Raw genomic sequence first — 25,274 nt, 5'->3', positions numbered from 1 at the left:
GAAAGTTGCTTAGAATTTGCCATTCTATTACATACTAAAAATTACCTTAAAGGTGAACCACCCCTTTAACTCAATAGGTTAACCAAAAGACAAAGGCATTGGTTGGTTCTGTTAACTATTGTGTAGTTAACATCCTATTACTTTGCTTTTGGTTTGCTCCCACTTCTTGTTTATGGTTATTCAATCACAAAATAGAAAGAGGGAAAGAATTTATAAGAATGGAGTATATTTCAGCTATATACAATAATAAAATCTTCAAATGTAATATATGATGGTGTAATTCTGCCACCACTTTATTTAAGTTCTTTATATTTCATTCCCTCAATTTTTTTAAATTGCATTAGAATATGGTAAATCTAATGGCAATTGTTTTCTTTTTTTTAATATCAATAAAAAAGGACCGACATCTGCTGTATATAAAGTTGTCCCACAACATATGCATCAATAAAAAAACATATAAAACAATCAAAATCTGTATTACCTTCCATGGTCTTCTTATGCCTTTGAAGAACTCTGGCATCCACATTGGAAGTACCACAGCTTCCTTTAACAATTTCTTGGCTTCCTCCAAATCTGCAATGTCATCCCTATATAAAATATTTGAAAGGCTTTGAAACAAAATGACAATGACAAATGAACTGGATCTAAACTAAGATATAATTAATCTTAAAGTATAAAGATCCAAATTACAAAAATACCCATTATCCAGAAAACCCAGGTCCGGAGCATTCTGGATAACAGGACCCATACCTGTATTTATAACTCAAAAATAATTCATAAAAACCTATCAAGCATAAATTTCAGTGCATGATTAAATTAATGACAGTGATTGAAAATATTAAACTTACCATCGGATATTTGGATTCTGTGAAATTATGTCTCGCTCTAATGCTTCTATCAAGTCCTTATCATAACCACTGCCATCAAATCTCTTCACTTCCGTTTCCGACACATCAGCAGATGACTTGTTCTTTGAATGTAACAAAATCAAAGTGAATGAATAGTATAATCAACACAGCAAGCCTTGCATTACGCTTGTGTGGCATAACATATTAATGTTTAATTGAACACAGAAAAAAAAAAAGAAAAAAACACAACCAAGTAAGATGGAGACAATTTCTGTTAATTAAATATGTGCACTGGAAGCCAATCTGGTCTTGGACCTAGACCTTTTATGGTCACCACATTCAGTGTCTACGCAAACTTTGAATAAAGTAACTGTACAGTTTAAAACAAACTGGGTAAAAAAAACTGCAAAATATAAAATATTTATAATACTGTATAGTTAGTTAGCCAAAAATTTAATAAATGAAGGCTGGAACGAACAGATGTCTAACGTAACCTAAGATGCTTAGGATCAAAAGCAAACTCACTGAATAGTTATATCCCATGTGGTCGCCCTTCAAGTCACTTATTGAATACCAAGTTAGAGAGCTGCAAAGGAGGAAGTAGTGTTCTATTATGTTAGACATCTGTTCACTCCAGTCTTCATAGATTACATTATTTCGCTAGCTATGAAAACATTTTTATATTTTGCACAGCCTATCTTTAAAATGCAGTAAAACCTACTGAAATTTTCCTTTAAACTATATATACAAACCAAAAACGATAGAATTATGTCCGTATTCAAGGGGACCTATTGTGAAGAATACTGCAAAAAAAAACAAAAAACAAAAGGAGGCGACAGATCCTGGTCTACCAAATGGTGTACCATATAAGCTTAATGGCAGAAAGCTAAACTTTATTGAGAGACCTCTTACAGCCTCACATCTTACTTCAAAAAGGACAAATCACTGTATTCTCAATAGTCTAATAATTCATGAGCCTGCCATACTTTCAAACCTATAGTATGGACTTTACTATAACTTATCCATCCACAAGCCCTTCAATATGAAACATAATCACATCTTTCTAAATCAATGCTATATACCAGGGCATGCGGCCTGAGCCCCTCCTTGTGTGTCCCTCCACATGAAAGTCTGCCTGCTGTGTCTGCTTACCATGTGTAAGATTTATCACTACAGACATTAACTGGCCCCTGCATTGCTTAAACCTCAAATTCAGACTGTAATCCCCTGCATTGTTCACACATGTAATCCCCCCTGCATTGCTCACACATGTAATCCCCCTGCATTGTTCACACCTGTGACACCTCTATTGTTCACATCCTAAAATTCTGTACTGTTCACACCTGAGACCCAGACAGATTGAATGCTCCTTGGGTTTGCCAAATTCTGCCTGCCCTATTGTCCTTGGGTGTGCCATACTCTGCTGCCCGTGTCTGCCATACTCTGCTGCCCGTGTCTGCCATACTCTGCTGCCCGTGTCTGCCATACTCTGCTGCCCGTGTCTGCCATACTCTGCTGCCCGTGTCTGCCATACTCTGCTGCCCGTGTCTGCCATACTCTGCTGCCCGTGTCTGCCATACTCTGCTGCCCGTGTCTGCCATACTCTGCTGCCCGTGTCTGCCATACTCTGCTGCCCGTGTCTGCCATACTCTGCTGCCCGTGTCTGCCATACTCTGCTGCCCGTGTCTGCCATACTCTGCTGCCCGTGTCTGCCATACTCTGCTGCCCGTGTCTGCCATAAGCCTGGTATTTGTTCTGGGTTTTTTTTAGCATTTGAAAATTGTTATGGGCCCCTAAGGTGTTTAATCATGTGCTGGGGGCACTGTGTGGGGCCACAGGGGAGGAGGAGGTATGTGGATTTAAGGGTATGTCTTAATATGACTTTTTTTTTACATGAGTGATATCCCTGCAATGAGCACCAACCATTTGGTTTTTTTGGTGTGCTATTAATGTGGACATGGTTTTGTGGTAACATGGGTGTGGTCTAAAACTGTGAGTGGCTAATGCTGGCTTCCATTATCGGCCCTCCACCATGTAGACCAGAAAAATTCCAGCCCTCGGTAGCACAGAAGTTGGACTGCACTGCTATATACCATAAAGACATGCTTTTGTGTCAGTAAAGATATGGGCTTACTAAAGGCAAAAGACAAAAAAAAAAATAAACAGTTTTCGCACTTCACCCTAATGATACTAGGTTAAGACAAGTCATAATTTCAACTATGCACATCATCAAGTAGGAACCCACAACAGGTAGGCAATGCCACGCTGAACCCAAGCTAACTAGCTAGAAGACAGGGAAGGATCTAAGCAACACTTTGGTTGGTAGCATTAGTAAACAACGGAACGGAATTTACAACTGCAACCTTTAGGACACAGGACAACCCTCTCTCCCATACCACCACCAAACATTCAGGTAAACTCAAGATGCTGGGCAATGGAAATATTATGTTTCTGAAGAACCCCAAAAAAGCTATTAAGTGTTTTAACATTGCTATTGAGTGATACAGAATGGAAAGAGTCCTAACTCTTCTTTGAATGCACTCTGTCTTTGGAACAATAGGCCCTATTGCCAGGTGGCTCCATGGTGGAAGGCTCCATCATTACACATGCAGCATGGTCTTAGAGCAAATACATAATATACAGTAGAATGCCCATTTTACATATTTTCAGGGGACCAGAAAAACGTGTAAAATCCAGAAAAATGTAAAATCAGGGAAATGTATTATACATAATATATAGGTGGGACCACAAAACAATGTAAAATCAGGGGATGTAAAGAGGATTGCACTGTATATGTAATATATACCATTATATACTATGATGTATAATGTCTGATACATCCATAGCCCCCCACTTTTTTACCTTTATTGCAAAAGAGAGCGGGATAAACAAAAAACAATCCAGTAAATTCAGGTGAACTCATAAAAAAAACCCATGTAGAGGTCCTGGTGCACATGCCTCAGACCTTTCAGTGCATGGAACAGATGTTCACCAATGCATATTCATATGATTATATTCTAAATACATTTTTGCATTAATATTTTTTTACATGTTCTAATGTACCTGCCTGTTTTTCTAACTTCGTTATTCTAGCAGGAGACATGAATATATCAAGGGTCAATTATATGGAAATATATATTCGCACACTCACACATATACAGACAATCACACATTGACATTTACTGTAAGTATACACACATTCATAAACAAACACATACTTTTTTTTAAAGTTTTATTTATTCATTTCATAATTGTCCTTTGTTTTTCCAATAAAAACTGTGTGACTTTTGGGATCAGGTATTTGGACCACTAATCACACTGTTAATTATTGTTATTTCAATGATTATTCTGATTTTTATGAAACTATTTTTATAAATAATTGTTGTTTGTGGCATGCATTTTATCAAAGCATTGCAGTTTGGTGCAGAAAGAAGCTTTTACCCATGTTGGATTTGTCAGAGTGTGTACTCTGAAAATACTAGTACAGTTAGGGGCTCTTATGACACATAATATGCAATAAGGGTGCTTTATTGCAGAAGCTGAATTGCCCTCCAAGAAAATTTGTTTTCACTATTTTATGATCCTTACATGCCACATATTTGTTATATCTGTGTATAATGGGAATCATACTTTTCAGGCAGATTTGTTCAGTGCACCCTTGCCCTATTTTTATAGCAGAAATTATGGCGGATATGCTTCAGTAAATTCTTCCCAGAATAATTACCCCATTTCAGATTAGTTTCACTAGAGAGAGAGACAACCGAGTAAAAGCAATAGCTAAATTTGGGATAATCACAAGCAATCCAGCAGAAAGAAGGACTTTAAGAGGACTCTGTTCACTGTAAACTTTTAAAGCTATAATTAGCTGACAAATAATTGTATGTTGAAGTTTTCTGTGGTGCTTTGAACTTTTAAACCTTTCCAGATTTCTTCTAAGCTTAAACACAAGCAAAACTAGATGCTCACTCCTTATTTACAGCAGGAAGACGCTATGACTGAGCCGTGCAGAGCCAAGATGGCACCAACATTTCTACCATAACTAAAACGCAATTTGCTCTTGAGAATGCCAAACTCTCATAGGAGCCCTCTTCGGATACACCTTGAAGATAATGAAAACAAAATATGGCACCAAAACAGGAACGGTAACACGAAAAAATTAAAAATATTTTAAAGGAATGGCAATTCAATGTTCTGTTTCCCTGCACTTGGACTGGCGCAAAGCCCTAATTTTTTGCAAGGACCAGGGCGGCGTCAACTGCGCTTGTTGCATCAAATTCGTGCAATCAAGTCTCAAATTATGTGCGCCTGCGTCAAATTCAGGCACGCTGTGTCAAATTTGGACTAGGTGGCCCAGTTTAAGTATGTACACAGCCCGGTATTGGGCTGTGGCCCGGCAGTTGGTGACCCCTGCAGTAGATAACAGATAAGTTCTGTAGCATCCCATTGTATACTGAAGCAAACACACCAATTTATCAGTGCAGCACAAGAGTACATTATATTTTCATTACTTTAAGACACTTTCATTTTTTGGTGTTAAGTGTTCCTTTAAGCAACAGATAGCTTACATCATAAGTGGCATATTAAAGAATCTAGATCAGTAAATAGCTTTTCCCTTGAGCCCCATATTATGAAATTCTCTGTGCTGCTTCAAAGATCACCCGGCCAGAAATAAAGCAGCTATAACTGTAACAGGAATAAGTGCCTCATGTGATCCAACATGTTTGTGTTATGATTGGTATCCCAAACCCAGAACAATCCCAAGGTCCCGGTCACGGCTCAGTCTTCTACCTATAACAACCACCTGGGGTCCTGCCAGGTCTTAGCGTGAGAGGACCAGGGAGAGAGCTCTGGGTAGGCAAGGAAACCGCACGTGGCACAGGAATGGAGGACAAGAAGCATAGTCAAGGGATGAGCCAGGTCAATAGCAAGGATCAGACAATAAGGTACAAAATCAGGAACAGAAGCGTAGTCGAGGTTACAGGCCAGGGTCAGGACAGGCAGCAAAACATCAGTCAGAACAGGCAGAGGGTCAAAGACAGATATCAGTATAATATCAGCACCCAAGAACTACTAAACAGAACCTATATTGGGAAATGATTCAGTGCAGAGCAGGGGACTTTATAGGCAGCCTTATGGCTTACACCGATCAACAGGGGTCAGATTGATAACAGGTGAACACAGCCCTGCCCTACTTGCAATTACAAGTATAGCAATGGGAGTAAACCAGGGCCTGAGCAATGGTAACAGAAACACTAGGTCCCTGGTTCAACTTCAGGCAGGATATTACAGTTTGGTTTGTATTGGAGGATCCCGGGGAGGCCCTTATTTCCTAAAATGCCAATTTTCTATTTAGGATTACCGAATGACAAGTATATTATGAAAATAATTTATTTACATGAAAGCACAGTTTTACATATGAGCTCTTTTATGCAATATATTTTTTATAGACACCTACATCGTTCAGGGGTATATTTTTCGTTTAAGTAATTTTCTCAGCCTGAGCTGCAACCTTTTCTGACAGGCCTCTTTACCAAACTAACAACTCAGGTCCCCACAGAGAAATGGCATGTGAATAGAGCCCACAGAAAACTGGGCCAAAATAACTCAGATATTCTAGTCCAGCAAAGAAATCATTATGAAAGCTACCAGCAATATGCCAAAGATGCAGTGTGCCCCTTCCACAGAGATGTGCTCTAAAAGATTTTACCACTGACCTTTGTACCCATAGCATCAGATACCACCTTACAAGACCCAGATGACGCAGATACATTTGCAAAATAGAAATAATAACAATACTACTATATGCAGCAGTAGAGGAATAACAAATACTGAACATACATTTTTTTACATGCAAAAAACAATGAAAAATGCAGTAAAACCAGTAAAAATGTATATGAGTTGTCAAAATCCTAGTTACAGTTATAGTTACATAGTTATAGTTAGTGTCTGTATTTTAAGCATGATTTGAAACCTAGGATACAGGAAAAGTTGTAGAGGATATTCCTAAGGCTGAAGAGACATGGGTTAAACTTTTCACAGCATACGGTATATGGGGATTGTGGGAGCATACTACAAACCTCCTCGTGTAAGCAAATATACATTTATAAGCAGCAATATAGAGGTACAAGAAAAGAAATCTGAGCTACATTTTCATCTTTTACCTTTATTAAAGCATCTTTCTTTTCACGTGCTCGAACTGGCTTCATTTTCACATTATTTGCATTTCTAGCAGATGGAAGATTTGGACCTTTTGCTGCTGCACTAAAGCGGTTATTATGAGATTTGTTGTCGTTGCACTGAACAGACTGGCGTTTCCGTGGTCCTGGGGATGGCCTACAAAGGAATAATTAAAAACATTACATGTCATAAGGCAAAAAAATGGCATAATGCAAAAATATAAAAAAGCAACAGGCTTTATTATTGTGCTAGTACATTATACTCATTTAAATAAAGAAAAAATGTGCTTCAAAAAGGCTTTTTTTTTTGATCATTTATTGAAAATCTCTCCAAATATCCTGTGAGCCCCTCCCATCTGTCATACATATTGATGCCTCCTTCCCAGGCTGTGCAGGGAAGCCAGCAGCACAGTGCACTGTAGGATAGGAACCAATCAGCAGCTGAAGTCTGTCTATGCTGCTGTGACGGCCTATCCCTCTGGTACTGCAGGGACCATTGAAACATCCACCTCTCATTTGACCATTATAAAAGCTGATGATCAGAGTGAAAGCTGGTGCATATATTAATAATTACTGCCTACAAAGATAGTTGGGTTTTTACTTAGGCTATGTGTTTCTAGCTATAATAACAAAAAATAAAATTTAACAAACTGTAATATCCAAACAATCTGAAAATTATGCTATAAAATTCTGATACCCAAACAAAGCCAACAAATTTTTAAGAATACCTTGATTCCAAGACCTCCATTTAGGATTTTGATGAAACACTTTTTGCAGAATATCAGGACTAGGCTAAATCCTAATCAGATCAACTAGATTAAAGCCATTAATCTAATGTGAAAATTAGGATAAGGTATTTGTAAAAACCTCACTACCTCTCTGTATAACAGAATATAATGCATGAACTTGCACATGCACTTGTGTGAAAATGTGGTAGTCATATGTGGTAACTTTTCGTCACACCGAGATAGAAATTGCTTGGTAACACTCTGATTCTGATTTCCCCAATTTGTTATTGTACTTCAGCTTGGAAAAATAAAAAAGGTAAAGTGCTCCTAGTATAGCAGTGTTGGAGATTGCAGTTTTTATCCCACATACAGCTACAAAGATGCCAAGCTATTTTTAAACAAAAGGTTGCCTGCACAGCCATAGCAACCCCACACAACCAAACTCTGCAAAGGTGAACCCATTGCACATGTACTTGTGCAGTAAATTCTAAGCAATGCAACTGGGTTGGCAGATGCCATGTTTGGTCTTGCTACATCTTGTGTGAGGATCCATAACATTGATAGCCAACCACAAGTGTGAGCATTGGAAGTCAGCACCACTGGTTTCTACCGAGTGCACTCGTAATAGGTGATGATCATCAGGAAAACGCACACTAGTTGTGATGTTGCCAAAGATGACAGGACACACATTTTTTGGCGTTCACACACAACAGATTGTGGTGAAAACTAGTAATTAAGTACTTATTCTGGCCAAAAGAAAGTCTTAAGTGTGCCCACATCTAGTAACCTATAGTAACTATAGATATTTTCAAACAGCTAACCAGTAAATGCTACCCTTTGATTGTTTGATATAGATTACTAGACAAGTAGCAAACTTAAGACCATTTATTACATAATCACCAAAGTATATTGCCCACCTAAAAATGCTTATAGTATACAGAATACCATACAGTTCCAGATCTGGTATTTCTCAGCAATTTTTGTTTTACAAAAAAATGTAAAATGACAAACACCCCACACAGATGGAGACAATTAACGCAACCAGTTTAACCATTTCAAAAACAATGGTTAATGTTTAATTCTGCCTGGGTATGTAGGATGTAGTAGAGGTTCAAAACAGACCCAGTCCTATGAGTTCCTTTCTTCAATATTACTACTAAACAACTTATCTAGTACAGATCATTCACTAACAAGCAAATGAAAAGAAAAAAAGTTATCTGTGCTAACTTTGCACTCACCTCCTTTCAACTGGCACTGGCAAAGACCAGACCTCTCCGTCATGTGACGGGAATTCATGCTGTGTCGTCTTTACCGGAGAACTGTCCAGTTTAAAGCCTTCCAGTGTTGACATTATATCCTTTACATGCTTACATTCCATATTTATTTCTTGCCAAACCTATTACAAAAAAGTTACAAATAATTGTAATCTTCTGTGTGCTTGTACAGTAGGCATCATAAAAAATTTCCAGCATCTATCAAGACAGATGCACCAATTCTAATGCCAGCTCCATTACCGAAGATAATGCATGGTTTATAAATGCTGTGCAGTCTTTTCTTATGCTTCTTTAAAAGTCAGTTAGGTGTATAAGGATATTCGATAAACTGTAGTAAATCACAGAAAAGGTTGTGCTGCTCCTAGTAAAAACTTGCACCCATAGCTACATAATTTGGAGAAGAGCAGACACTTTCTACTGTATGTAAATGGTCTAAAAGTCATTATACAAGTATGGGACCCCTTATCTGAAAACCTATTTAAGCAAATAATTCTGTTTCTTAAAAATGATAAAGCTGTACCTTTTACTTTAGTTTAGGGTAACAAATACATTAACATTTTGCCTGTTACAAATAGAAAACATGCTAGTAGGCAAAGTCACTAACTACCAAGAACATATCTAATACATTCTTGCAGTTAGAGCTTCTCACTCTGTAAAATGGCTTTTGCCACTTCTGCAGAGGGTTAGGATTGTTGGCAGCCCCCTAGTCAACGAGCCAAGTGGGCCGTCTTGTCAGTCCTGCAATGTAATCGCAGGAACGACCCCGCCAAATGGCGGACATTAAAAACTATGCCTACTGTTTGGGCCTCCACAGCCAACCTTCCCAGAGCAGCCAGTGCATTCCTGCTGCAAAACTCTGCAGGAGAACACCTCAATAAAACAGTGATGGCCAGTGGCTTCCCTGACTCAAAAATCATAATTTAAGACGCAGCATGCAGCGTTTTCATCCCACAGTCTGATATATGTAGTTTTTACCAGAGATTTCTCATTCATTATCTTCTGAACATCCGACACATCGCTTGCGTGTCATCCCATGGCGACTGATCGCTTCTTGGCGTGCCCACGAGTTCAGTCCTTAGACGTGTACACACATGTATACACAAACAGTGAATGTGTCTTTTAGCATAGCTTTGCAGTTTGATACTTTGGTATAGTAAGACATATTTACCAATTCTGAATTAATTAAAATGCGTACTTTCCAAAAGAATATGGCTTTCTGGTGTCTTTGTGCTTTTAAAGGGTCTAAAAAATCTGTGCATAGCAGGCTTCTAACTGTTCAGTAGATATCTGGCTTTCATCTTTAGGGTGATTTTCCTTTGTATGTAAGAAATTATACAAGATAAATGTGGCAAATTGAAACATTTTTAGCTTGCTTTAGTGGATAGCTGCTCTTTAAGTGTTTGGTTTTATGTGTAACAGATCTTGCCAGAATTATGTAATTGCCTTTTACGAGGAGGTGACTCTGGGATGGCAGTTGATGTTATATACTTGGACTTTGCTATAGCTTATAATACAGTACTACACAGAAGGAAAATGGTTAAATGAAGGAATATTGGTCTGGAACATAGCAAGTGTTCTTGGATAAAGAACTGGCTGCAAGGTAGATTACAAAGAGTGGTGGTATTGCTGTTAGTGGATCACACTGTCCTTTGTTTTTTAACTTGTGTATTAATGACCTGGAGGTTCGCATTGAAGGTACTATTTCTATTTTTACTGATGATACTAAATTGTGCAAAACTATAATTTCCATACAGGATGTTGCCACTTTGCAGCCTTTGCAGAGTGATTTGACTAAATTTGAAAAAAAAATAGATGGATACCCTTATTGACTGCCATGGTCTAAATATTGTCAGAGTTAATTGGTCGCTATAATTTACTTAAGAAAAAGTACCCTGCTTGTAACCAACAAATTAAATTATCAACACATCCCTTTTTTTTTTTTTTATAAAAATTAGGGATGCAGAGGGTTAGGATTCGGGTTCAGCCAGGCAGAAGGATTTGGCCGAATCCTGCTGAAAAAGGCAGAATCCCGAACCGAATCCTGGATTCGGCCTTTTTCAGCAGGATTCGGATTCGGCCGAATCCTTCTGCCAGGCCAAACCCGAATCCTAATTTGCATATGCAAATTAGGGGTGGGGAGGGAAATCATGTGACTTTTTGTCACAAAACAAGGAAGTAAAATTGTTTTCCCCTTCCCATCCCTAATTTGCATATGCAAATTAGGGTTCGGATTCGGTTCGGTATTCGGCTGAATCCTTCACAAAGGATTTGGGGGTTCGGCTGAATCCTTCACAAAGGATTTGGGGGTTCGGCCGAATCCTTCACAAAGGATTTGGGGGTTCGGCCGAATCCAAAATAGTGGATTCGGTGCATCCCTAATAAAAATAGGTATAAATAATAATCTTTATCTCTGTCTCAAATAGTTATAGCCTTGATTCTGATATCTAGTGATTAAACTAAAGTGCAATGCAATTAATCCAATTGATCAATTGAAATAGCTAATTAAAAACATTCATCAAGTGTTTACATCTTAATAAAGTGCTGGAAGTATAAATTAATTAATTACCTTTAATGAGCAATAGACATGAGTTTATCCAACGTTCATAAATTAATTTAGATGAAAAAGATTAAAGTGCAGTGCAATAAATATCAAATTAACTATTTAAATTGATGGTGAATCAAAAGAATTAAATGAATTTACATAACTATCAACTAATACAATGTGACCATTAAATAGGATAAATTAATTAACCAATATGCTCAAATTCATAGAGTACATTCAGAGAAACAGGAAAATGCAGATGGTGGAGTTGTCCCAACAACTTTCTGCCTAATATTTTTCTAAACTTGGGACACCACAAAGGTGGAGTAGGCAGGGTAACGGGGACTGTGGTCTCGTAACTTAGCTTGCCCTATTCTGTGGAGAGGCTGAACTAAACCTAAAAACCACAATCCTTGGCCCTTGGTAAAGGAAGAAAGTATTGTAAGAGAAGAAGGATTGAACTCTATTTGCTTGGTTCAATCCTTCTTCTCTTACAATATGCTTTTATGAGCCACAAGCAAGCAATAAATAGCTATTAAGCACTAAAAATTACTAGAAATCTATTAAAAGCATTAAGCACCATTTTAGAATTCCTCAATATGCTAATGCCAAATCACACAACAAAATTTAGCATTCGAAAAATCACAAACACATTAGTAATGATATTAAACAATAATAATAACACATGATGTCAATTTAAAACAATAAAAAAATACCTGTTGCCATTTTTGTTGTAGGAAGGTATCTTTAACAGAGTAAAGGTATTTATTCATTTGGTCAAGGACACCTTGATAGTAGACCATAGCAGAGTCATAGTTGCCTAGAAGGGCATATTCCCGTGCTAGCTTAACATTCTCACTAATCATCAGAAGGCTCATTCTGGAAAATATGCAGAAGGAAAATAATGTTGAGAGTTTTATGGATCACAAAGGCACTATTTCATATATAATGAATGTTTTCAATTTAGATACATTTAGATTTAGATAATTGTATTTGTATTGTAGTTGTAGGTTCAATAATGTTGCAAACATTTTGAATTAAAAAAATGGACCCCTGCAGCCCTGCTGACTGTTTTAAGAGTCAGACAAAAAGGGTTAACAAAAAACGCATCTACATATAACATCAAAAACTACTAAAGATAATTATATAAAGCTGCATTTTGAGAGGAAACACTGAGCTCTGTAAGAGAACTTTTGGCTATAGCCAGTGCCACTCATAGAATTAGATAGATATTGGCAACAAAGGAACTACTAAATGCACAAGAACAGTGCTGGGCCGACTGGTCACCTAGGTCCAAGCTCACGGGTGCCATCTTCTTCTCTTTGGTAATCTTCGTGCAGGTAGGTTTAGTCTTAATATGCTCAGATTCACAATTTCAGAAATCCACCAGTGTCCATTACAGTCACTGTAAGCTAAGTTAATGCATTTTTCTACAAAACCATAAATTCCAGCAAAGAAACCTATATATCTTCAAAGAGCTTAAGTATAAAGCAACACTCTGTGGGCAGAAAAATGCCCAACAAGACTCAAGAGCATTCCCTGGCAAAAATCCATGCCGTGTGTAGTGACTACATTAATTCTGTTACTATATACAAAGGAATGATGCAGACAGCATAAGCCATGTTTATGCTGGTAAAGACAAACCGGCTTAAAGGGGTGGTTCACTTTGAATTATTTGCCCTTTTCTTCTAACTCCTTCCAGCTTTCAAATGGGGTCACTGACCGCATCTAATAACATAGCTGACAGAACTCCATACTTTTTTGTAGAAGCACTTCCACAAAATCTGTTCAAGATTTTCCCCACTTCCAAGTTGTTTTTCCTGGGGGAAACACAGTATTCTTTTTCAACTCAAATATTATTATTTGTTGCATAAACCACTTCTTTTAAGCATAAGTTTTTTCCCCCCTCATGCTGAACTTATTATTCAGCATCTTTACAACAGTAATGATCTAGGCCTTCAGCTCACCATCTTGGATTTTTGTCAGTGTGCAGATGTTGAGAAGGAGTTGTCACAAGTTGTCAACCAGAAAATGAGGTTCCCTGTCATATAAGCTAATATTATAGGGTTAATTATAACATTCTAATGCTAAGTGCACTGGTGTTGGAGCTGCCATGTAATGAGAATCTGAATTACTAATCAGCCTTGTATCAGGACTTTTATAATATACTGTATATTGTGTGTCAGTCCCTAGCTCAGACAGCTGACAGCAACACTGTGTTGTAAATCAACAGAAATAGAAGAAAGGTGGTCTAGGGACATCTTCTGAGTAGAAGAAATTCCAGTGGCACACTGAATGCTGAAAAAAGTGTTAAATTTATTCACCCAAATACATACAGACAAGGGCAACGTTTCGGACCACTCGGGCCCTTTGTCAAGCCTCTTAGGGACATCTTCTGAGGCACTGATCTTCCCTGTTACAGGACTATGGTTGCCTCGGGCTGGTACAGACTCCCAAAGCAGAATGTGCAGCATTTTCACCCTACTTTTTAGTGCATGTTTTTTTTTAACAAGGTTACAAGTTAAAGGTTATGCTGTAATTTTAAATTGAGCCACAATATAGCATTGTTTATTTTACTATAGAAGGATTAGGATACTGAGAAATTGGTTTTCTACAGTGAGAGCAATAGTATGGAATGCCCTGAGGCAGCTGGAAGACAGGGTCAGATTTAAAGCAAGTGAGAATACTAGGTTAGTGATATAATATTTTAGGTACAATGTTTATCTATGATACAAATGCCCTTAGGGAAGGATATTATAAGTCACCAAGGAGTCCCATGACCATATAAAAGCATGAGGCTGAAGGCCACAGGAGTTAGTCAACAAGGCCTTTACAATGTATATGTATATATATATATATATATATATATATATATATATATATATATATATATATATATATATATATATATATATATATATATAGAACTTCATCTCCTAACAAAAGTTCTAGGGTCACCCAAAAGTTGTTACACAAAGTTAGTTTGCCAGAATAAGTGAATACGTTCGAGACGTCAGTCGTTACATAAAATGTATGGAGTAGTCTGACTATGTAAATAAGATTTCAGAGTTGACTGGAGTGTTAGCAGCTTTAATACAGTTAGGGAATGTAGGGGTCTGGAATGTCAGAACATGTTATGATGATAGGGATTTCACACCAAGACTGTGCCTGTCAAGGTGTGTTGCTTACTTGGTGCTAAAGGCAGTGGCACATCAGGTATTTTCTTCACCTGAAAAGAAATCTGTTGACTTTGCATTTTAAGCACCAAAAACATTTTGTGTGTGAACCAGTAGGGTAACTATGCAGGAAGCAGGTATGTGGCTTAAGGCAATGTTCTCACCTGGTAGAGTTTCCATCTTGAGCCTCAGCAATAACTGGACAAGGGGGAAAGACAATGGCAGTGACATTAGGGGTGAATTAGTGACATACGGGAGTGGTGTGGTGACATCAGAGACAGGTATTGGCAAGATTTCTGTAGGGGTTTCACAATGCTAAAATTGAGACAGTTTGTTACAGAACAGCCGCAAGAAAAAATGGTTCAATATCGAACAAGTGGCAACCATTGGCCCGGTTTCCTATTAATATATGTGAGTTAATCCACACTAGGTGGTCCTTAGGGCTCTACAACAGAAAGGAGATCCGATGCCTGCAGAAAATCTGTGCTACTTTTCTGGACCCCCCCCCCAGATGACCTGGACCAGGGGCCCCTAACCTTTATTTTTTTTTACTCATGAGCCACATTCAAGTGTAAAAAGAGTTGGAGAGCAAACAAGCATAAAATAAGGGCTCTGGTTGGCCCTATGTGAACTGGCAGCATATAGGAGTTTCTGTTCGGCAGTTTTTAAGCAACCAAAATTTCCCTTCAATCCAGGAATTCAAAAAATAAGCACCTGCTTCAAGGCCACTGGGAGGAAAAAGTTGTTTGCAAGCCACTGGTTGTTCCTCACTGACAGACTATCACAGATAACCAAATATGTACAATTGCAAAATTTTATGAGAACAAACACTTGCTACAAGTCTTTTGAAACTTTTGTTTCTTTGAAGTTTGACAGACAGTTGTCCTTGGCCACTTTTGCATTATTTATTATACATACGCAGTACTTTGGACACAGTATAAGTAGGAAGGTAAAATATAGCAATAAAGTGAATAAAAATACTTACCCCAAACTAATAAAGGGTAACAACACTCACAGAACTAGGAGTTTAAGCTCAAGACAAAAACAAACAGATTAACCTGCTCCGTACACTGTTTCCAACCACTTCCTAGTGAGGATCCGCACATCTGTGATGTCAGCATCACATGAACTGCGACGTGACTATTTCGTGATGAAGTCAATACGCTCATGCGTGTACGCGGGCGGCCGGCAGATGACAGTGGGAGGAACCGGAGGTTGTGAAGGGGGAAAAGTTACATCCGGGAATCTCCTAGTAATGCAAGACATACTCAAAATGGCTGTGGTTTTGGGCTGATTTTCTGAAGTAGTTGGTAAGTAACCTTTTATTTGTGAGGAGTTATTTAGTTGCATTCGGGTTTAAAGTGCATATGGATCTTGGTGGGGGACTGTAAAAGGAGTTTTTTGCCGAGGAAAAAAAAAAAAAGAAGAAAAAAGTTTTCCAGGAGGGCTCTGCGTCGAATTATATAGCGCTTGATATAGCGGAGGTTTGGTTGTGTGGGGAACTTTAACATAGTGTTTGTTTTTTGTTCGATAATTTCGGTCGTGGAATGAGTATTTGCGAAAGAGTGAGTCCAGCCCTAGTTTAGAACAAAGACGCCTGCACAGTATGGATCAGAAGGCTAGAATGCTAGGTGCATCACAAACGCTATCACCAAACAAGGAAAATACATTTTCTGTGGAAAAGGAATTCAAAGGATATAGATGTTGCACATAAAAGTCTATTTTTTACAGAAGTTATTTGATTTTACTTGGATAGCTATGCAATAATCTTTCTAGTGACGTTTATGGGTATTGCAGTTCTGAGACATGCTTCGGGTTATTTCCAGTAAAGAAGAGGTGCAAGGGCAAATGTGTAAACAAATTATATTCTAGGTGGAGATTCACACTTGATCAGTTTAATGTACTTAGGTAAAACATGTTTTTCTTCCAAGACCCTAATAAAACCGCTCAGCTGCTATCCAGATAATTAATAATGATTGTTTGCCTGGCTTCAAGAAGACCAAATGTGTTTAAAGGTTTTTTTTAACATGGAATCATTCTCATACATTAAACCCCCCCCCCCATTAAGTTTGAGTGAAAATGTGTCTTCCTCTGGAGGTAAGCCAATTATCTGCAATTACAACAGCTAGATGTTGCTTATTTGCTTTGTCCTGCAGTACAGCCAGGGCTGTGGTACACAGCATTTTCTCTTTTGGAGGAGATGCACCTGACTGGCACTTTACATTAAAGGGATACTGTCATGGGAAAAAAATTTTTTTTCAAAATGAATCAGTTAATAGTGCTGCTCCAGCAGAATTCTGCACTGAAATCCATTTCTCAAAAGAGCAAACAGATTTTTTTATATTCAATTTTGAAATCTGACACGGGGCTAGACATTTTGTCAATTTCCCAGCTGCCCCATGTCATGTGACTTGTGCCTGCACTTCAGGAGAGTAATGCTTTTTGGCAGGCTGCTGTTTCTCCTTCTCAATGTAATTGAAGGAGTCTCAGTGGGACATGGGTTTTTACGATTGAGTGTTGTTCTTAGATCTACCAGGCAGCTGTTATCTTGTGTTAGGGAGCTGTTATCTGGTTACCTTCCCATTGTTCTTTTGTTTGGCTGCTGGGGGGAAAAGGGAGGGGGTGATAATCACTCCAACTTGCAGTACAGCAGTAAAGAGTGATTGAAGTTTATCAGAGCACAAGTCACATGACATGGGGCAGCTGGGAAATTGACAAAATGTCTAGCCCCATGTCAGATTTCAAAATTGAATATAAAAAAATCTGTTTGCTCTTTTGAGAAATGGATTTCAGTGCAGAATTCTGCTGGAGCAGCACTATTAACTGATTCATTTTGAAAAAAAATTTTTTTCCCATGACAGTATCCCTTTAAGCAGTGACATAAATGACATCTGCCTGGCACTGCAAACACTGTGTAGATTTCTGCACTAAAAGATGCCCTGTGTGCACAATGACAGATGGATGGCATTCAGCATGTTAATAACCACCTATATAGTGTTCAAAAACAAGGGGCTAAGTTATCAAAATGGTGCAGCTCATAACAACCCACCATATTTTTGGTGTCATTGTGTGCGGCTAGTTAAAAAATGCTATCTTTCTGTGAGGTACTGCACAGTATTGATAATTGAGCCCCAATGTCTTCCAGGGGTAAGCAGCAGCTAAAATGCCCCGGTTATAATATTAATCTATAAATATCCTGAACGGTGCACATGGTGCTGTAGAGATGGACCACCATGTTAAGAAATTAAGCCATGAAAGGCTGACCCAGGCTTTTAGATCCTGGACTGCAGTGGCTGTAACCCTTAAAGGAATATTGTTATGATCTTTATGGTGTAGTTTTTATTTCTAAATTACAGTATTTGCACAGCAAATAATTCACTCTACCTTATACAATTTCATTCCTGAACTAAGTGTATTTTTTATTAGTTGTAATATTGGTTCTTAAGCAGCCATCTTAGGTAATTTTGCCTGGTCGTGTGCTTTCAGAAAGAACCATCACTTAACGATGGAACTGCTTCCACATAGTCTATTGTTTCTCCTAATCAATGTAACTGAAGGAGTCACAGTGAGGCTTGGATTTTTGCTATTGAACGCTGTTCTTATATCTACCAGGGAGCTGTTATCTGGTTACCTTCCCATTGTTTTGTTGTTAGGCTGCTGCAGGGGAAAGGGAGGAAGGTGACCACTCCAACTTGCAGTACAATAATAAAGTGTGATTGAGCAGAAATCACATGACTGAGGGCACCTGGGAAACCAACTACATGGCTAGCCCTATATCTGATTTTAAATGATCAATATATATTTAATTGTAATAATCTGTATGCCCTTTTGAAAAACATATTTCAGTGCAATAATTCTGTTGGAGCAGCACTAATGTGTTATGGTAAAAACAAAATATGTTTTTCCCTGACAGTATACCTTTAAGGCAACGGCCACACCAAGCTGAATCTCAGCCTGGCGATAAACACAGGCCTAGATCCAGCCACTAAGCCCTTATGAGCCTTCCCCTGATCCATTACCCAGAGCCACTGTGCAGTGGATTATGGAGCTAAACTGTGTTTTGTATGTGTTTTTGGCACAGGAATTTGCTCTGTGTACCTGAACCCTATTCGGGTGCAGGCACAGGGGTAGGCTGAATCTCAGCCTGCATTTGTCCATAGGCCGATATTCAGCCTGGTGTGACTTTAGCCTAATGTAAAAGGGAGACAGCATGGACAGTTCTGGTCTTTTCTCCACTCATTAAAATAAATGACGGTTTCTCCACCAGCATATGTTATTAAACAGAAGCAAAGCAAAATTGTCAGCATAGAAATATAGAGAACCTATCATTGATTTCTTCTGGAGAGGGGTCAGGGAGAGTTGCATTATTGTTACCATTGTAACAATGACACCAAAAATTGAAAGTGTATCAAAGTTATTAAAATATAAGTACTGTTGCTCTACACTGGAAAACATGGGAGATGGTTTTACTGGCATTATTTTGCAGGGCACCAGTGAAGAAGGCTTATAATAGTACAAACCAAGTGACCGAAGGAATTCTATCCTGTCTCTTATTTTAAAGGTTCCTGTCATGTGGAGACATACTTTTTTTCAAAACAAATCAGTTGTTACACCTCTATACTGAAATCTATTTCTTCAAAAGACTGAATAGAATTTTTAATATTCTGTTTTGTAACTGAGGCGAGCCATTTTCTTGCATTTCCAAGCCCCTGTAGTATGATGAATTTGTGCTGTTATAGGGTGATGGCAGATGTCTGTAGTTACTTTCCTACTTGCATTAATGTAAATTGCAAGTGGGAAACATATGCGTTGAATAGTAGCCTGAAGTAGCTGCACAAGGCAACTTCAAGCTGCTATATGTAATGCATATGGTTTCCTAACTGAAATTTGCATTAATGCTGGTTGGATATTAAAGGGATACTGTCATGGGAAAAAAAAATTTTTTTTTCAAAATGAATCAGTTAATAGTGCTGCTCCAGCAGAATTCTGCACTGAAATCCATTTCTCAAAAGAGCAAACAGATTTTGTTTTATTCAATTTTGAAATCTGACATGGGGCTAGACATATTGTCGATTTCCCAGCTGCCCCAAATCATGTGACTTGTGCTCTGATAAACTTCAATCACTCTTTGCTGCTGTACTGCAAGTTAGAGTGATCTCACCCCTCCCTTTTCCCCCCCAGCAGCCAAACAACAGAACAATGGGAAGGTAACCAGATAGCAGCTCCCTAACACAAGATAACAGCTGCCTGGTAGATCTAAGAACGGCACTCAATAGTAAAAACCCATGTCCCACTCAGACACATTCAGTTACATTGAGAAGGAAAAATAACAGCCTGCCAGAAAGCATTTCTCTCCTAAAGTGCAGGCACAAGTCACATGACTGGGGGCAGCTGGGAAATTGACAAAATGTCTAGCCCCATGTCAGATTTCAAAATTAAATATAAAAAAATCTGTTTGCTCTTTTGAGAAATGGATTTCAGTTCAGAATTCTGCTGGAGCAGCACTATTAACTGATGTTTTGGAAAAAACATATTTTTCCATGACAGTATCCCTGTAACTACCGTACAGCAGATATGTATCTTTATTGGAAGGTAACCTAGGATTTAGTTTTTTTTGGACTTTTTTTCACCTGTGTTGGAGGAGAACTTAACCATAAATATTAATTTGGCTAGAAATTTAATTTTAAATACTGAACCAGCCTAAAGAGTCAGCATCTCTAAGGTGGTAATGATTCAAGTCTTTAAAGTTGTCATGGGAGTTTCTCATCTTGGATTTTGTTTCTGAGCTACCATGTAACAATAATCTGAATTTTTTCAGTTTATCATCAGCCTTATATTGTGACATTTATATTTTATATATTCACTAAATTGTGTGTTGGTCCCTAAGCTCTGGAACTGACCGCAGCACAGAGCATGTGCAGTGAAACAGCAGAAAAGAAGATGGGCAGCTATAGAGGCATCTTTTGAGGCATAGGTCTTTACTGCTAAAGGGCTGTGATTCCTTTGAACTGGTATATAATCCCAATGTACAACAAGTCAGCCCTCTTTCTTTAGGTCTACTTTAAGTACGAGTGACAAAATATCCCATCTGCCAGGGCCCTTACTGCTGCATTGTTTGTTTCCCATGGGGTGTTTAGTTTCCTAAGGGTGACAAATCACCTCATCAGCCATTGTCCAAGGGGCTACAGCACATGGGGAGGAAGGAGGGTTTGACTGACCAGGAAAACCAGCTTCGTATAAAATTCCCATGTCTGCCTGTCATAACTTCTGCTAATAAAAAAAAAAATGTGATGTGGCTGATACACATTGGTGGTTTCTGGTGAAACTCTGACTTTCACTGCTCAAGGTGCTTTTTTAATTGAAATTTATCCTAACTGTGTTGAAGTTGCCGGTGATGGTATCTATAATATTTGGTTTACCTTTAAGGCATTTCTCAGGCAGTTAAAAATATGTTTTTGGACGTTTCTTGTATGCCATTTGCTTCAGACTGTCTGAATCAGTTTGTCTAATAAAGCAAATTATACATAAATTATATTTACACTTGTAAATAATAGTACAGAGACTTCCAACAATATCCTACATGCTAAATACGTCATACAGTAAGAGGCAGAAGACATACCAGATACATTAAATACAGTAAAAGGTAGTGAGGAACTATAGTGTTCATTGCCATTTGCTGTATATACTGTTTTTTAGGGACCGTCTTTCATTCTCACAAAGCAGAATAAAATATTGTATGCTTTTTTTCTTTATAGAAGCAAACACTTCTCATTCCCATCATCAAAAAATCTTCTATTCCCTGCTCACCCAACAATTATAGATCATCCTACTTCCATTTGCATCCAAACTGTTGGAAAAGTTTGCTTACAATCATCTGGTCCAGTATCTCACTAACGGCTCCATTGTCAATCCTCTGCAATCTGGTTTCCACCCAACAGTGCACTCCCCAAAATAACCATAGTCATCCTTCTAGATCAGGGGTCCCCAACCTTTTTTACCCATGAGCCACATTCAAAAATAAAAAGAGTTGGGGAGCAACACAGGCATGCACAAAGTTCATGGGTGCCAAATAAGGGCTGTGATTGGCTATTTGGTAGCCCCTATGTGGAAAGGCAGCCTACAGGAGACTATTTGGCAGTGCACCTGGTTTTTATACAACCAAAACTTGCCTCCAAGCCTGGAATTCAAAAATAAGCACCTACTTTGAGGCCACTGGAAGCAACATCCAAGGGGTTGGGAGCAACATGTTGCTCGCGAGCTACTGGTTGGGGATCACTGTTCTAGATCTCTCCACCTACTCCTCCCACTTTCTTAAACTCTTATCTCCACCTCATTCCCTCTCTCTGCTGGAGTTCCTCAAGGTTCAGTCTTGGACCCTCTGCCCTTCCAACTTTATGCTACTTCTCTAGGAAAGTTATTCAGTCATTTAGACTTCACTACCACCCTTATGGCGATGGCATCCAAATAACCTGCCATCCTGACCTCTCTTTTTGTATTTTCCCAAGCTACAAACTACCTTTCTCTTATATCCTCCTAGATATTACATTCTGAACTGTAAGACCACCTTTCTCTTAAACACTGCCTAGAGCCATTAGACATTCCACTTCCTTACAAACTTTCAAGCCCTTTTTAACCCTTTCCCTGCCAGCCGTTTTGTCCTAGATGCGAACATCTACTGCCAAGCAGTTTTTAGATATTTTGCACTCTTTCACTTTAAGGGCCTTTCCTGGGGTGGTCTTTTAGTTAACCCAGGAAAACAATGTATTGTTTTTTTCAGGACAACCTGAACTTTCACAATATGCAAGAATTTTGGTGTAATTCTACTTCTCTAATAAAATATTGGATTCTAAGTGTCAAATAAAATGAAAAAAATCATGTTGCACGAAGAACAATCACATATATCAGAAACATCATTCATTTTATGTACGAGAACACAGCCGATTTAGAAAGGTCTATGTCTCCTGAACGCGACAATACCAAATATATATAGTTTTATGGAGATTTCTCACTTGTATAGCTCAAAATCTACAAGCAGTACACAACCAAATTTCCAAAGCAACACTTCCCAAACGGCATACTTTTGATTTCAAGGCCAAACATTCCGCTAACAGTAGGTTTACCCTAGAAAACTACCCATTACTAGAAAGAACATATTCTGGTGAATCAAAAATGGGTAGAAATATCTTTGTACTCCAAACCACCAAGTTGCAATTGTTTCCTAAAGTTATAATGTTTTATAGAAATTGGTGAATTTTTTGAAAAATGACCTCAAAGCTTCCACTCTACAGCAACATATCTCCCACACATCATTAGGTATCAATGTAAAACACCCCAAATATAAAATCCTGGGTCCACTGAACAGTTTGATGCCCAATATGAATAGATGTACCCAAGCACGTGGCATAGGAGGCCCCAAAAGGAAGACCCCCCATTTGTTCTGTCATTTCAGATACTGCAAAATCAACACATTTACATCGTTTTGGGGGGCGGCAAAGGTAGAAAAAAGTATGTTCACCCCAGAAAACCATATATTTTCAGAAAGTACACATTCCCCTGAATCCAAATTGGGTATGCATGTCTTTCTACACCAAAGTACCAAGCGGCAAACCATTACTAAAGTTGGTGATTTTGGCGACATTTCCAAAAATCACTTAAAAATTTCTACCCTGCAGCATCGTATTACCCACATACTTTTAGGTATCAAGACAAATCACCCCAAATATGAAAGCCTAGGGTCCTCTGAACAGTTTGATGCCCAATATGTATAGGTGTACCCAAGCAAGTGGCATATAGAGGCCTGAAAAGGAAGACCCCATATGGTCTGTCATTTCAGATACTGCAAAATCAACACATTTACATCGTTTTGGGGGGCGGCAAAGGTAGAAAAAAGTAAGTTCACCCCAGAAAACCATATATTTTCGGAAAGTACACATTGCCACGAATCTAAATTGGGTATGCATGTCTTTGTACTACAAAGTACCAAGCCGCAAATCATTCCTAAATTTGGTGATTTTGGTGACATTTCCAAAAATCACTTAAAAATGTCTACCCTGCAGCATCGTATTTCCCACATACTTTTAGGTATCAAGAGAAATCACCCCAAATATGAAAGCCTAGGGTCCTCTGAACAGTTTGATGCCCAATATATATAGGTGTACCCAAGCACGTGGCATATAGGGGCCCCAAAAGGAAGACTCCCATATGGTCTGTCATTTGAGGTACTGCAAAATCAACACATTTACATCGTTTTGGGGGGGGGGCAAAAGTAGAAAACAGTAAGTTCACCCCAGAAAACCATATATTTTCGGAAAGTACACATTCCAACGAATCCAAATTGGGTATGCATGTCTTTCTACGCCAAAGTACCAAGCCGCAAATCATTCCTAAATTTGGTGATTTAGGTGACATTTCCAAAAATCACCTCAAAATATCTACCCTGCAGCATCGTATTACCCACATACTTTTAGGTATCAAGACAAATCACCCCAAATATGAAAGCCTAGGGTCCTCTGAACAGTTTGATGCCCAATATGTATAGGTGTACCGAAGCATGTGGCATATAGGGGCCCTAAAAGGAAGACCCCCATATAGTCTGACATTTCAGGTACTGCAAAATCAACACATTTACATTGTTTTGGGGGGGCAAAAGTAGAAAACAGTAAGTTCACCCCAGAAAACCATATATTTTCGGAAAGTACACATTCCCACGAATTCAAATTGGGTATGCATGTCTTTCTACGCCAAAGTACCAAGCCGCAAATCATTCCTAAATTTGGTGATTTAGGTGACATTTCCAAAAATCACCTCAAAATATCTACCCTGCAGCATCGTATTACCCACATACTTTTAGGTATCAAGACAAATCACCCCAAATATGAAAGCCTAGGGTCCTCTGAACAGTTTGATGCCCGATATGTATAGGTGTACCCAAGCACGTGGCATACAGGGGCCCCAAAAGGAAGACCCCCATATAGTCTGTCATTTCAGATACTGCAAAATCAACACATTTACATCGTTTTGGGGGGGGCAAAAGTAGAAAACAGTAAGTTCACCCCAGAAAACCATATATTTTCGGAAAGTACACATTCCAACGAATCCAAATTGGGTATGCATGTCTTTCTACGCCAAAGTACCAAGCCGCAAATCATTCCTAAATTTGGTGATTTAGGTGACATTTCCAAAAATCACCTCAAAATATCTACCCTGCAGCATCGTATTACCCACATACTTTTAGGTATCAAGACAAATCACCCCAAATATGAAAGCCTAGGGTCCTCTGAACAGTTTGATGCCCGATATGTATAGGTGTACCCAAGCACGTGGCATACAGGGGCCCCAAAAGGAAGACCCCATATAGTCTGTCATTTCAGGTACTGCAAAATCAACACATTTACATCGTTTTGGGGGGGGGCAAAAGTAGAAAACAGTAAGTTCACCCCAGAAAACCATATATTTTCGGAAAGTACACATTCCAACGAATCCAAATTGGGTATGCATGTCTTTCTACGCCAAAGTACCAAGCCGCAAATC

General features: G+C 38.6%; 2 protein-coding genes across 4 annotated transcripts in view; one reads left to right on the top strand and one right to left on the bottom strand.

The window, feature by feature from the left end:
* katna1.S (katanin p60 (ATPase containing) subunit A 1 S homeolog) overlaps window positions 1–15,841 on the bottom strand; it is a 29,305-nt gene extending 13,464 nt beyond the window's left edge. Inside the window, 6 exon segments of the mRNA NM_001090757.2 lie at window positions 482–587; window positions 849–970; window positions 7,010–7,181; window positions 8,991–9,148; window positions 12,285–12,447; window positions 15,730–15,841. Coding sequence (NP_001084226.1) covers window positions 482–587; window positions 849–970; window positions 7,010–7,181; window positions 8,991–9,148; window positions 12,285–12,446 — 720 coding nt within the window. The 5' untranslated portion in view covers window position 12,447; window positions 15,730–15,841.
* A 63-nt stretch (window positions 15,842–15,904) lies between these two features.
* Window positions 15,905–25,274, top strand: part of lats1.S (large tumor suppressor kinase 1 S homeolog) — a 59,241-nt gene continuing 49,871 nt past the window's right edge. For 2 of the 3 annotated variants that reach the window (XM_018264504.2, XM_041564044.1), the window contains exon 1: window positions 15,905–16,054. The gene's annotated coding sequence lies outside the window, so the exon portion shown is untranslated. 3 annotated transcript variants of the gene reach the window in all.

The sequence above is a fragment of the Xenopus laevis genome, chromosome 5S (genome assembly GCF_017654675.1).
Source record: "Xenopus laevis strain J_2021 chromosome 5S, Xenopus_laevis_v10.1, whole genome shotgun sequence".
NCBI lineage: Eukaryota > Metazoa > Chordata > Amphibia > Anura > Pipidae > Xenopus > Xenopus laevis.
This window is presented reverse-complemented; position numbering and strand designations above follow the sequence as displayed.